Here is a 12,456-nt window from a genome sequence, read left to right on the forward strand (position 1 = left end):
TAACTAGCCTGGACAATACAAATCGAGTTTTTATTTTTTTTAACTGGAATAATGTTTTTTACAAAATATATTTTGTTTCATGATTTACGCAGTTGTCATGATGCACATAACAATTTCTAAAAAGCTTGCATAGCTGAACTTACTGCGTGCAAAAAAAGTTTCATTTTTCACATGTTTTATCCGTTTATTTATTTATGGTATTAATTTTTTTCTTTTTGATTTTTCTTCTTTTTTTTTTGAATTAATAATAATAATAATTATAATATTATATATGTATAATACAGTACATGTTAGCCAAGATATATTTTTAGGTTTTTATACCAAAGGGTGCAGTCTGAAATCAGTAGAAACTAAAAAGTAACATTCCAAATCACTATTCAATTGGTAATAGAACTAAACCAGGATGATAACCTTCACTCACAACTTTTTTCTTTTGCATGCATTTCGTCACATGGGTTACCTGTATTGACCTGACATGGCTAACTTTTCATGGGCCCACCCATTCTCTTCAATCACTCATTAAAAGGTCGCCCAAGGGACTGCCCAAGCGAACGTAATCTAGCATAAATCAAGTCCCAGTCAAGATATGTCCCCTGTAAATGCCGATTGCCTGCCCTAGTGGGGGTGAACTCACTCCGACCATGAAGTACCCTACTGTTATTGAACGTTACCATCTCGCCTTTCTGCAGCTTTTGGTCTATCTTGTTTTCAGGGTCTCTCATCATTTGTCCCAACAACATGTAGCCCCTGTATATGTCACAGACTTTTTCTGGGGGGCTGGTGAGGTGATAGTCTCGTACGTGGTTGTTGTATGTGAAGCGTCGTATCTTTTTGTTATGATCCAATCTAGAAAATAAAGGACCTGTTACAAAGCTATAGCACACTAGGGAAAGAAAAATGGAAATGAATGAATTATTGAAATGAATGAATGAATGAATGGACGGATGGATGGATGGATGGATGGATGGATGGATGAATGAATGAATGAAGGAAGGAATGAGTAAGTGAGTGAGTAGGTGAGTGAGAGAGTGAGTGAGTGAAAGAAGGCATGAATGAATGAATGAAAGAAAGAATGAATGAATGAATGGGTAGTTGGGTGGACAGATGGAGGAAAGAACAGATGGAAAGTGGGATGAATAGAAGGATCAAAGAAAGAATGTGTGGATGAATGGAAGGAAGGATGAATAGAAGACAGGAAGGATGCATATGGATGGATGGTAAGGTGTCAAAATGGTAAGATGGATAGGCGGAAGGATGCATGCATGGATACATGAATAGGTTGGATGGAATGGGATAGATGAATAACTAAAAGGGTATAAATAAACAGTCTCATCGACATTATTGTCCAGCATCATTACTGCAGTTTTAGATATTCTGCAAACGCGGTAGTTACAAGCTGCACACTAAAATTATTTATTTATTTTTTGCTGCCATAAATCAAAAATAATCAGTCAGTACCTCTTATGTTTTTGACTGGCGGCAGCGAAAAGACAATTTCACAACAAGCAGTTGGAATATCTGAGTTCGCAGAATATGGAAATCAGCAGTAAAGGGGCACTTGGAAGAAATTTCTAAAAATATAATGATTTCCAGAAAATCAAGAAAAAATTTAACCAGAGATTGCACTCTTAAAGATTATTCAAGTAAAGTCTAACATTACAGATACTTACTCAATAACAGGCCAAGTATTCTTGAGGTGAAAGTCCCCAAAGACATCTGCACCAATATCCACATAAGGAATTGGTGTCTTTGACAGAACATCATACAGTTCTGGCTCCTTGTTCTTAAAGTCTTGGGCGATCTTAAAGCCATCCACAAACTGATTTGATCCGCCTTTTGTTGGGACTTGCTCTAGACAATGTAGAATCTGGACCTAAAATAATGAAGGGACATCATATATTAACCTTCTTAATGCAATCTAATGAACTCCAGTTACGAGTTTTCTGTTGCTCTGGGTTAGCCTTGATCTTGTGCAGTAATTATATGTTCCAGTAAACAGTGGCGGATCCAGAGGGGGTTGAAGGGTTCCACAAAACCCCCCTTGAAGATTTGATCTTTTAGGTAATAGAAATATGTCTTATATAAATTTTGCTTAAAAGTATCCACAAAGATAATGTTGAACACGAAATGATAGATATTTGCTGTTATAATGTTTAATTTACCTTTAAGTTCCGTTACTAGATAGTAAATTAGGTGATAAGAGCCAAGTTTTTTTAGTCTAACATCGACTAAACAAAAGAGAATTATACACAGTTTAAGAAACGGAACCCCCCTTTGAAAAATCCTGGATCTGCCACTGGTAAAGGCTGGTCTGTGAAATGGACCCTTCTAAAAAAAAATCACACTTTTGTATTGAATAGAATGGTCTGGACCCAGGTAAATGAATGTTTATTGAAGTAACAATATTTGTATTATGATCATCCGGGTGGATGTAGTCCTGAGAAGTACAGCCCTTAAAAAAAAGCATCACTTTTATTTATACAAAAAGCTTCAGTATTTTGTATTTCTTAAACGTTTCTACTCACTTTGTATTAAATCATTGGTTACACATTATGTATATATGTGGTAGACACATCTTTTAAAATAAACAAATAAACGCCAGCCCCCCGAATTAACACAGCATATGAAACCCCAAACATTTAATAAGTGCAGCTACATTTGTAATTAGACTTTTAGTGCGAGAGGAAATTCAACTTACCCCTGGGTAATTCTTGGCTGTTGGAATATCACAATGAAGAGGAAGATATTCTGTTGTGTAAGCCAGGTTGTTTGCATCAAACTTTGCATGTACATCAAATTTGAACCTAAAAGAAAGATCAATATTGATTGCTTTCTCTGTCTGCATTTCATAATTCATGGTTCACAGCATTATTGAATGTATGGAGGAACTTTAAAAAAGGTCCACCTCCCACCCACCCCTCTAGAATTTCCAAATTGTTTTCCAAATACAAACTCTGTAATTTTTCTTCTGACCCCCACCCCCTGGGAATTTCCAATTTCCTCCATGGTGGGGTATGGATATTTTCTGGAACCATGCACAATCCCTTAATCCACCAAGTCCATACTTTTTTGGTTGCATTCAAAGTAAATATCTTGTTATACACTAAAATTAATGTTAAGGCAATTTTTATCAGAAGAGTGGCTCTTCTTTTTTTTTTTTTTTGAGCTCCAATTTTAAAGCTGATAATTTTGTGGCTTGCAGCAAAACTGGAGAAAAACCCTCAAAGCACAGGAGAGGACTAGTTAACAAGCAACTCAACTCACACCGTACTTAAAATCCGATGCATCGCATTAGGGTTCCTGCTAGCCTGTGTATCCGGATTTTCGCAGGCTAGGTTCCTGCTAAAAACCTGTTCAAGGGTCACCAAATTTCGTCATCCCTCACCCTCCCACACCTCACCCCCTCTTCCTCACACACAAATAATGAGTAGTTCCTAAATAAAAAAAATATATAAAAGTTACCCATAATGTGTTGCCTTGTTGTAACCAACCCTCTGAGCAAGAACCAGGGCTGCTATTGGATCTGAGTTCGTAGGTGCATCAACTAATAGCGTAATTCCAAATTCGTGCAAAGTAAACAACCAGTTGTAAAGGACTTCGTCTTTTCTCAAGACGTCTTCGAATATGAATCTTGGAAGTTTGTCTTGCATTTGTTTTCTATCCCAGAGAGTCACACTTTCGCGAGCAATTCCTTTCGTTTCGTCTACTACGTCTCCCCTCTCTTTAAGCTTGTTTTGGTGAAGCCATCTTGAATCAAACTCACTGACATGATTATCGGGCCAGCTTATTTGTACTTTTTGGCCATCTTGTGTTACCTCGACACTTTTAGCTTGAATGTTGAGGTCGATTTGTCCAACAATATCAAGTTTTCTTTGGAAAGACTTGGCGTCTAAACATTTGGGGCAGTTACAGATGTCTCTGAGGTAGATGTATGGAAAACGGCTGACGGATTGGTCGTTCCAATGAACATGAAGCATAGAGTCCTTCTTGTGCACTTCAGTGACTAAAGACTTTTGTTCCTTAACATTAGCAATAGTACTAAGAAGCCTTGAATGCTTCACAAGCCGACTAGCCCGTGCTAAATAACTTACTCGACTCGCTAACATCTCTTTAACCACGTTATATTATATCATATCCTCACTTGGTAGAGTGCATTCAGTCAAACTGTTGAATATATAGGTCCACGCAATCTAAATTAGATACAAACACGTCCAGGGTAGGGGGCGGGGGGTACTCCCACATATGGACTATACGGGGATGATCCGTTGAACAGGGTATGGGTTTTCGAGCTTCTTGTCATAAACAAGGTATGCAATTTCACTCAAGTTCAAAGTTCTTCCTGAGTTTCCTGTCATATTCAGGGATTCTACTTTCGTATTGATCGAAACTGGTTATGGACTTAAAAAAACGATACGCGAGATGACATGATAATTGAAACAGGAACGCAGTGCAATAAATCATATCTTTTGTCATGAACAGGGTCTACAAATTTGTTTGTTTTTTTTTTTTGTCATAAACAGGGTACCCCTTTCAAAATCCCTAAGGAGCCCTGGAAGGGCCATGCACTGAATTGTTTTTGTAGACTGAAATCCCCACATTTTTGCATAGGAACAACTACTGAGATCGGGGGGGGGGGGGGGGGGGGGGACGATGATACAAATGAATGTCTATTCACGCATGTCTATTCACCATTTTACTGGTAAATATTTTTCCGATCCCCCCTAAATTTCACCTGCCTCCCCCCTCAGCCATACATTATGAATGCAGCCTTAGCGTCCAGTTGTAGTTACGTTACAAATTCAACTAAATTATACTAATCAATCGCTTGTATCTTGGTATCTAAAACTTCTTTTTGCTAGAATTTTGGCTGAGTTAAATAGTTTTGGTTAGTCTTTTTGCCTTTGGAAGTTTTGTTTCTTATAGACCCTGGCAAAATTTTTGATGGCGTAGGTGAAAACCAAGAATAAAACACCGTAATTCAATGGAAACATTTCAATAAAATTTACCCTTATTCCAAGGCGTGTTTGTCCATTCATAATGTTTGTGACGAGTTTTGAGAGAATTTGAGTCATTTTACTGAACCCCCTTTCAAATAAATGGGAAAGTCCCATTTAGCCTTGTTGACAAAATGTTTTTTTCTACTAATCTCAGTTCTTGGGCCTTTCATTTAGCTTTAGAGTAAAATTAAGTTAGTCGTTAGTAGCTAGCTATGAATGTGTACAAAACTCGTGCGCTTTCTTGTTTAAATTACAATTCTCATAATATGACTATAAAGTGACGTCATTTGCTTACAGCACATATAAATGACGTTGTAACTAAAATGTACCAAAAATCGTCAGTTATAACAACTATTGATGGTTTTCAACCATTCCCAAGAGAATTGAATAACAAAAGACACGGCGGCCATGTTGAAGGATATAACAAAATTATTCACTGACAATTCTTTTGTTAAGTTCCTCCAACATGGCCGCCGTGAAAACCATCAATACTACGAATAGTCCAGTGCAGTACAAGTAAGAATTCCTCCTATTGTTTCCCAATCGCACTAGTTTGATTAGTTCAGTGGTCATTTCTTGTTTTTATTCTTTGATTTCTCCGACCAAACAGGACGAGGAGGCGAATTTTCGTGTGGTTCATCGCTGGCGTCCGTTGAAATAGGTGTTACTGTCCTTTGGTTAGCTTTCCTCCCATACCTTACCAGTCAAAATAAAAAAAGGTACTTAAATGAAAAAAATGAATGTGTATGAGTGAGTGTATGCGTGAGTTAGTGAGTGTGAGTGAGAAGACCATGAAGAAGTGGGTGGGTGAGTAAAGTGGACAATTCTATTTCCTCCAACACCCTGTTCCAGGGGTTCTTACCATGTCGTACACCACCTATGTACTAATTCATCTTATTCCAATGCTTACCCATGCCATTCCCTAGAGAATAAGATCTTTGTTTAAGTTGTATCCATATTCATGTGTCTTCTCATGCGATACCATTGCAAAGAAATGATACTCAAGGGAATGACACGTGGTCTAAAATGGGTAAACATTGAGCCAAGAGGAATTAGGTCTATTTCGTTTGCTATTGTAAAAAATCATGAAACTTATAGACTTCCCAGAAAGGGCACACGCGTCTACCGGAAGTCTCAAAAAAGGCGGAATAAACTGGATTACCTCAATCATATATGAATACTGATCCACGGTTCTTCCTCAACTCTTTGATGGCAATGACACATATCATATTTTTCATCCGGATTTTCGAATTTTTCCGGGTAAATGCTTAGCAACTCTATTTTTTAGTTAGTTCTACACCAACCCCTCATCGAAATCATAATTTTTACTTACTTGCACATGAGAGCAAGCACTATCACCACGATTAAAATAATACCAAAAAGCGATCCCAGCAATACAAAGAGTAGCCTATGCTTGAGGTCCATTCCTGATGAAGGGGAAGTCGTAGTGCCTACCACCGTTAAGTTTTGCGTTGGCTCCGTTACTATAGCAACAAGAGAATAACTACAGCGTGAAAATTATTGTAATAAAGCAGTTTTCGTATGACTGAAAAGCGAGCGGAAAGGCATGGCATACGCCAGACCAATCACATTGCGCGAGAATCTACTCTGCATCCAATCAAATACCTGTAACACGTACGGCAAGAACACGGGGCGGACACTAGAGAAAAACGTTTGCGCATGCACTTCAGCACGTTTTCTAAGAATTGAGTGTTCGTACCACTTCTAATGTTGTATATTTTATTAAATGTACCCGCTGTAGTCTTTTGTATGTGGGCGAGACTGGCCGCCGTCTTGGTGATCGCATTTGCAATCATCTTTATGATATTCGCAATAACGATCCCACCAAACCAGTTTCCCGCCATTTTAATCTAGCTAACCATTTTCTTTCTGACTTCATTGTTTTCGGTCTTTCTTTGCTTAACGGCAACAATGATTGTCGCAAGACCAAAGAAATGCGGCTTATTCACCTATTGGGCACTCTTAGTCCCAACGGGATTAATGAACGCTTTATTTTCAACTAACCTTTTCTTTTGTCTTTTGATTGTTTGTTTTTGTTTCCTTGCCTACCTTGCTCTCATTGGTTTCTTTTGTCTTATTCTATCATATATACACTCCTTTCTACCACTTCTTTCTCTTTTACTCCGACGAAGGACTAGCGTCCGAAACGTCAGTAAGTTTTTTCATCTTTTCACGGTGTATAATTTACCTTTTCATCATTACTGAGAAAATAAATGTTTGTTTTCTCCAAGTATACAAAAAAGTTCGAGAGTATACTTTTGTGAGACCAAGATACTGTATTAACAAACACAATATGAAAGAATTAGCCTTACGTTTCAAGCATGGACACTACTACTAAGTTTTGGCATTTTGTGAAGTCCAATTTATCAGGCATGTTTGAAAGTCAAATTTACTTATGTTTTGAATAATTTGCATACGGATTCTGAGCATCGCAGACGTTTTTCACTCGTGTCCACGGGGCGTACAACGCCACTGCCAGATCAATCATATTGGGCGAGAAAACAATCGGCCAATTAAGATTCTAGAAAACATCGCGGTCATTGTCATGGTCACAGCACGCATACGGCACTGAGCCTTTTACAGTCATACAAAAACTGCTCTAGATATAACTGAGTTGGGGACGTACAAAACAAAGTTTAAAAGCTAGCACGTGTATATTTCTAGGAACAAAGTGGGCTTACCTGTGGAAGCAATGCCTGTACTCATCATGGATAAACTTGTTGGCGTCGGAGTTATGGAAGATGTCGAGATTGGTGAAAATACTTCGAGCCGAAAAAATGAATTAAAGAAGTTGTTAATGGAGGAAGTGTAGTTGCCGAAATTTTGGGCGAACGAAGGTCACGACTAGATTAGGGAGTATGATGCCAACAAAGTAAGACGCACATAGATGAGTTTTCAGTGATCTCCCTGGCACACATCGAGATCTCGCTATACTGGCTGCGCAAGTTGAGACTTTCAATGCTCATAAGATAGAGGGCAGGTGAGAAAGAGGGAGGGATCGGAGGAAAGGAAAGGGGAAAGAAGGGAAAGCGAGAGGAAGGGAGGAAAGGAGGGAGATAATGAGAACGGAAAGCTAAGGGATAAAGGGAGGGAGAGAATGAAGGAAAAAATTGGACTAAGGGGCTGAGTTATATATGGATTATTTTATGTGAATATTCATAAGATAATCAATGATGATAATTGCCCTATTTCATGACGTCAAATCAAAACTAACTATTGTTTTAACGATAGGGATCATGGTCGCTGGAGGGGGATGGAATGATAACAACACATTCTTAAATCACAATGAAATTTTGTTTATGAGCTGGTGAAGGCAAGAACAACTAAATATTACGCTAAATATCTCGAAAGAAGAGAATTAAGCTTAAATTTAGCCTAAATTTCTATCATTTTAGCCGATGTAAACAAGCCGTGACGTGATACAGTGACGAATTTTTAACAGGTCAAAAATCTGACCTGTACTAGCCGTTCACACGGAAACAAATACGTTCTGTTTACATGGAACCGAATACATTTGCACGGTTAGGCGTACGAATTTTTGTTCAGACGCTCAGTCCCGTGTGAACGAAATCCCTAAACGTATAACTTTTTGACCGGTCGTCCTGTACCGTGTAAAATAAACACAGTTATTACTAAGAGAATATTTATATCAAATACATAAGTCTGGAAATCGTTTGTATTTTACAGTATAGCAAAATGTCAACAAATTAAGACTATGAGAGCTAAATGTTCTAAACAGCTGCTATCAGTAGACGACAAGGCAGCAAAGAAACTATCGAAATCAATGAAAATTCCTAGCTTGGAAAGCAAGAAATCTTGTACTGCCAATCGCTTCTAATACAAAAATCTCTTGCGTTGTTTATTCGTTATAAACGATCGACGAACAGCCATACACGTTAATTTGTACATACCTGAGGTGGGTAGTGTAGTGTTTGACATTCTCTCAGTGTTTTTTAGATTTCACGACCAGCAGCGACTACGATTTCTCCAAGCAAAGTCCTCGTCCTCAAGGGACCTCACGTTCACAAAAGACCGTCCCTTCCTGATGTTCTGAAAGATAAAAAGTGCCCCGTTCCTTCGTTATACGTTTATATTGTTTTCCCCACAGCATGAAATGTAATACACCAAAGCAATTGACCTAGAATGACGTCACATCTAACAAGACTCTATTGCTTATATCTTGACGATGGAACTGCAAAAATCTCAAAAATTCATTAAACTTTGTAACGATTTTATGCGCGTCCAAAAGACATTCGAAATCAAAATCAGTTGTCCTATTTCCATTTTCTACCGATTTTTGTTTCTTTTCTTTATGAAATGGCGCTTTGTCGTAGTAGGTGACGGCACTATGATAGTGTTAATTGTCGAAGCCATCACAAAACACGTAACGCAACATGTAACGCAATTGGCACAGGAGCAGAGTTTTCAGCTAGGTGCATTCATACCCAAGGGGGGGGGGGGGGGGGACTCCTATATATAATTAGGGTGGGGATTCTCGTTAGAAATTTTGTAAAAGACCCCCCAGAGGTACCTGAGACCTGTCCAGCTGGGCATGGCAACTAAAGATTTTTATCCCTAAAAGGTACCAATTATCTATGATCTGAATGACAGAAGACAGATCCTGAACCAAAGATAAATATTTTGAATTACACCTGCCAATTCTGACTGTCATCATATAATCTCAGATATCTTTTTGCCTCAAAAAAACACCCAAAAGGTACTGGCTTACTTTCTGGTAGTCCTTTTAGATTTGTGACACCCTAAGAGGTACCACATTGCAGATCTGCCTACCTAAAAGGTACGACGTGCATCCCCGCCCTTCTCTAATGGGAGTCCTTCCCTTCCCCCTTGGATTCAGACATTTCATTCCCTGGACATCGTCGTCGTAGATTTTGCAAATCCTACATTAATCTCGAAAACAAGTTCGGGACACCCTATTCTGAATCAGCGTCAAATTCCTTGTAAAACACTTTCCTCACAACTTTACGTTTTAGTGAAGCAGGCACCTTCAAGGGCCGTACTAATTCTTCGATTGCACGCTACGTCATCGCGGCATCGCGAGGGAGCGATGGTGCCGTTGAACAAAAGATTCAGCCTAATTAGGATCCATCGTTAATGGCACCAAAATGGCCGCCATTGACATTCTTGGGAATGCTTGCAACGTTAACCCATCAACAGACGAGCTACAAGCAACAACTAAATCTGCATTTTTTTCGTCGACTTAATACTAACTATGGTAAATTTAACTTAAGATACAAAAAGGTGCACTTATTTGGAATTCAATTGATGATACATTAAAACAGCTGAGCTTAAGACCTTTCTCTGAGAAACTTAAAGCCTCTTTTCTTTCTACTTATTCTCCTTCAGATCCTGTTTAATAAATATATTTCTCTCTCTGTATGTGAATGTCTAGTGTGTGCTTTTCATTTTCTTTTGTTTAATGTGTGTGTGTTTTTGTGTGCATACATAGGATTTAGATCATGTAAATAGTAATACAGTACGTATAAATATGATTTAATAATTGTAAGTATATATAATAATGTATATATAGATACCTATCGATAATGTAATCTTTATATTTTAGTCTTCTTTTCCACCCATTATTCATTGTAATTTCAGATATTTGTGTTACCTAGCTCGTTTAGCTTTATATAGTTATTCTAGTTAACCTCTACCATTCTTTTGTAAATATATTTATATCTATATTTTTCTTTATTGTAATCTCTGGTATAAATAAAGCACATTGTATTGTATTGTCGAAATTTAAGAAGAAGGTTATCGAAAATGATTTAAATTGAGATAATATTTGGATAAATGTTCGAAACAGCGCAAACGAGGGTAAAAAACGAGATGCGCGAAATGGAGGCGCAGTAACAAAGGTTCAGAAATACGTTATTTAAAAAATATTGCCCCATCATTTTGATTTAAATTCACTGTGTGGTTAATAATTAATAGTTTCTGAATCATTGTTTTAAAAAGATATTGAATCTTGTCTGTCACTGTGAGATAGAATGTTTGATCGATGGAAATGTGAAGAATTCTCGAGAGACAGCGCCTGCAAGTGTTTTTAGCAGGTACAAAGAAGGACGCTTAGTTGGTTTGAGCAAAGCTACCAAACGCTGGTTTTTAAAACCAACTTCAAACTCTACTCAAGGTGAGCCAATTAAATTTTACTCTAAAGTCTTTAAGTCTATTTAAAAAGTTTCTAATTCACTTAAATGCGACCAAAGTTTGTAATGTCTTTCCCTTTTAGGGATAAATGATATTGAGGTTCGAACTTTTTTTTTAAACTTCAGATTTCTAGATAACGTAAATAATTATTGAGAATATCAGTCGCCATTCTGTCTGAGTGCAGTTTATTTCAGTACCTAGGTGCGTTTATAAAGAATTCTGTCTATCACTTACAAGGAATTCGACTAAACAAAAATTTACATGTACTTAAGTCAGTCCTGCGTCAAAAACTTTCAGACGGTTCCCAAGCGATGCCATAATTATTAGAGAGTTTTAGATTTACGTTCACAGCAAACGGCAATAATCATTAGAGAGTTTTAGAGTTTACGTTTACGGCAAACGTCAGTTGACCAGTGAAAAAGTATTTTTACATTACTGAAAAGGACTTGCAAAAGAATCCAAGTAGAAGAAAAACAAAAGAATATTTGTATGTAGTGAGAAAGTTTGTAAGAGGTTAAGTAAAATTTCACGTTTGCCGTTTGAAAGAAGAAAAAAAGTCAATCTAAAACTCTATTAAATGAAAACCATTTTCACCATTATTTTAATATCTTAATTTTCATATTTTAGAAAAAATAAAGAGAAACCAATAGTTAATTGACACTCAGGGAATTTCAAGATTATTTCTTTCATTTTTCCGCGCCGGCTTTTAAACTTCCAGAGAAAATATCATTCGACAGGCAAACTTACTCAAAAACCCTAATGCTTTCTTTATCGCCGCTTTTTTGTATTTTAGAATTATTTTACCAACTCTTATACGCCCACAAGCTTCTCAAAAGATATGTCGTATTCGTTGAGTTTGGATCGTATAATAATATGATAAATTTAAAAGTCATGTTGTATCGAGTGTTTGGTAATGAGTTGGGCCAGACACCATGTCTCCCGAGAAAAATATATACAAAACATATGTCCTAACTAACCAAATTTTGACAGAAAAGGCACTATATGCTTTGTTTTAACTACAAACCTTCTCATTACTTTCTTCAAATGAAATAATTAGCTAAAACGAATTATTGTATTTAACTACAACGTAATGATTGAATCATTTTGATGCGAGCTCAATTTACGTCATCGTAGAGGCGCCTAATGTCTTAGGGCCCAGAATGACTTTCACTAATATGTCCTTCTCTATTAATACGACTTGATACTACTAATACCAGAATCCTATTCGAATGTTATCAATTTCAACAAAATAAACTAGGACAGGTAT

The 12,456-nt window shown here is 37.3% G+C and overlaps 2 protein-coding genes across 2 annotated transcripts; both read right to left on the minus strand.

Moving 5' to 3' along the window:
* Positions 1–11: 11 nt before the first annotated feature.
* On the minus strand, positions 12–4,639 carry LOC116304158 (gamma-butyrobetaine dioxygenase). Its single transcript, XM_031713830.2, has 4 exons — positions 3,463–4,639; positions 2,699–2,804; positions 1,671–1,873; positions 12–846 (listed from the first exon to the last, which is right to left on the minus strand). The coding sequence occupies exons 1-4, from the start codon at positions 4,104–4,106 to the stop codon at positions 513–515; spliced, it is 1,287 nt and encodes a 428-aa protein (XP_031569690.1). The 5' UTR covers positions 4,107–4,639; the 3' UTR covers positions 12–512.
* Positions 4,640–5,051: 412 nt separating this feature from the next.
* LOC116304159 (uncharacterized) lies at positions 5,052–9,147 on the minus strand. The gene is made up of 4 exons (XM_031713831.2): positions 8,930–9,147; positions 7,700–7,780; positions 6,331–6,481; positions 5,052–5,693 (listed from the first exon to the last, which is right to left on the minus strand). The coding sequence occupies exons 1-4, from the start codon at positions 8,955–8,957 to the stop codon at positions 5,567–5,569; spliced, it is 387 nt and encodes a 128-aa protein (XP_031569691.1). The 5' UTR covers positions 8,958–9,147; the 3' UTR covers positions 5,052–5,566.
* Positions 9,148–12,456: the final 3,309 nt, after the last annotated feature.

This window comes from Actinia tenebrosa, unplaced genomic scaffold (assembly GCF_029948245.1).
Source record: "Actinia tenebrosa isolate PJP-AT-01 unplaced genomic scaffold, QUT_ActTen_1.0 PGA_scaffold9__36_contigs__length_13948895, whole genome shotgun sequence".
Lineage (NCBI taxonomy): Eukaryota > Metazoa > Cnidaria > Anthozoa > Actiniaria > Actiniidae > Actinia > Actinia tenebrosa.

Bases quoted from the DNA above. Each gene is read 5' to 3' on its own strand.
- LOC116304159 (XM_031713831.2), bottom strand. From the start codon at position 8,957: ATGTCAAACACTACACTACCCACCTCAG. The intron at 6,482-7,699 runs GTAAGCCCACTT...TTGTTGCTATAG, and splicing joins TACAGGCATTGCTTCCACAG to TAACGGAGCCAACGCAAAAC. The intron at 5,694-6,330 runs GTAAGTAAAAAT...TTGACTGGTAAG, and splicing joins GTGCTTGCTCTCATGTGCAA to GTATGGGAGGAAAGCTAACC.
- LOC116304158 (XM_031713830.2), bottom strand. From the start codon at position 4,106: ATGTTAGCGAGTCGAGTAAGTTATTTAGCACGGGCTAGTCGGCTTGTG. The intron at 1,874-2,698 runs GTAAGTTGAATT...TCATTATTTTAG, and splicing joins CAGCCAAGAATTACCCAGGG to GTCCAGATTCTACATTGTCT. The intron at 847-1,670 runs GTAAGTATCTGT...TTTATTTTCTAG, and splicing joins AATACTTGGCCTGTTATTGA to ATTGGATCATAACAAAAAGA.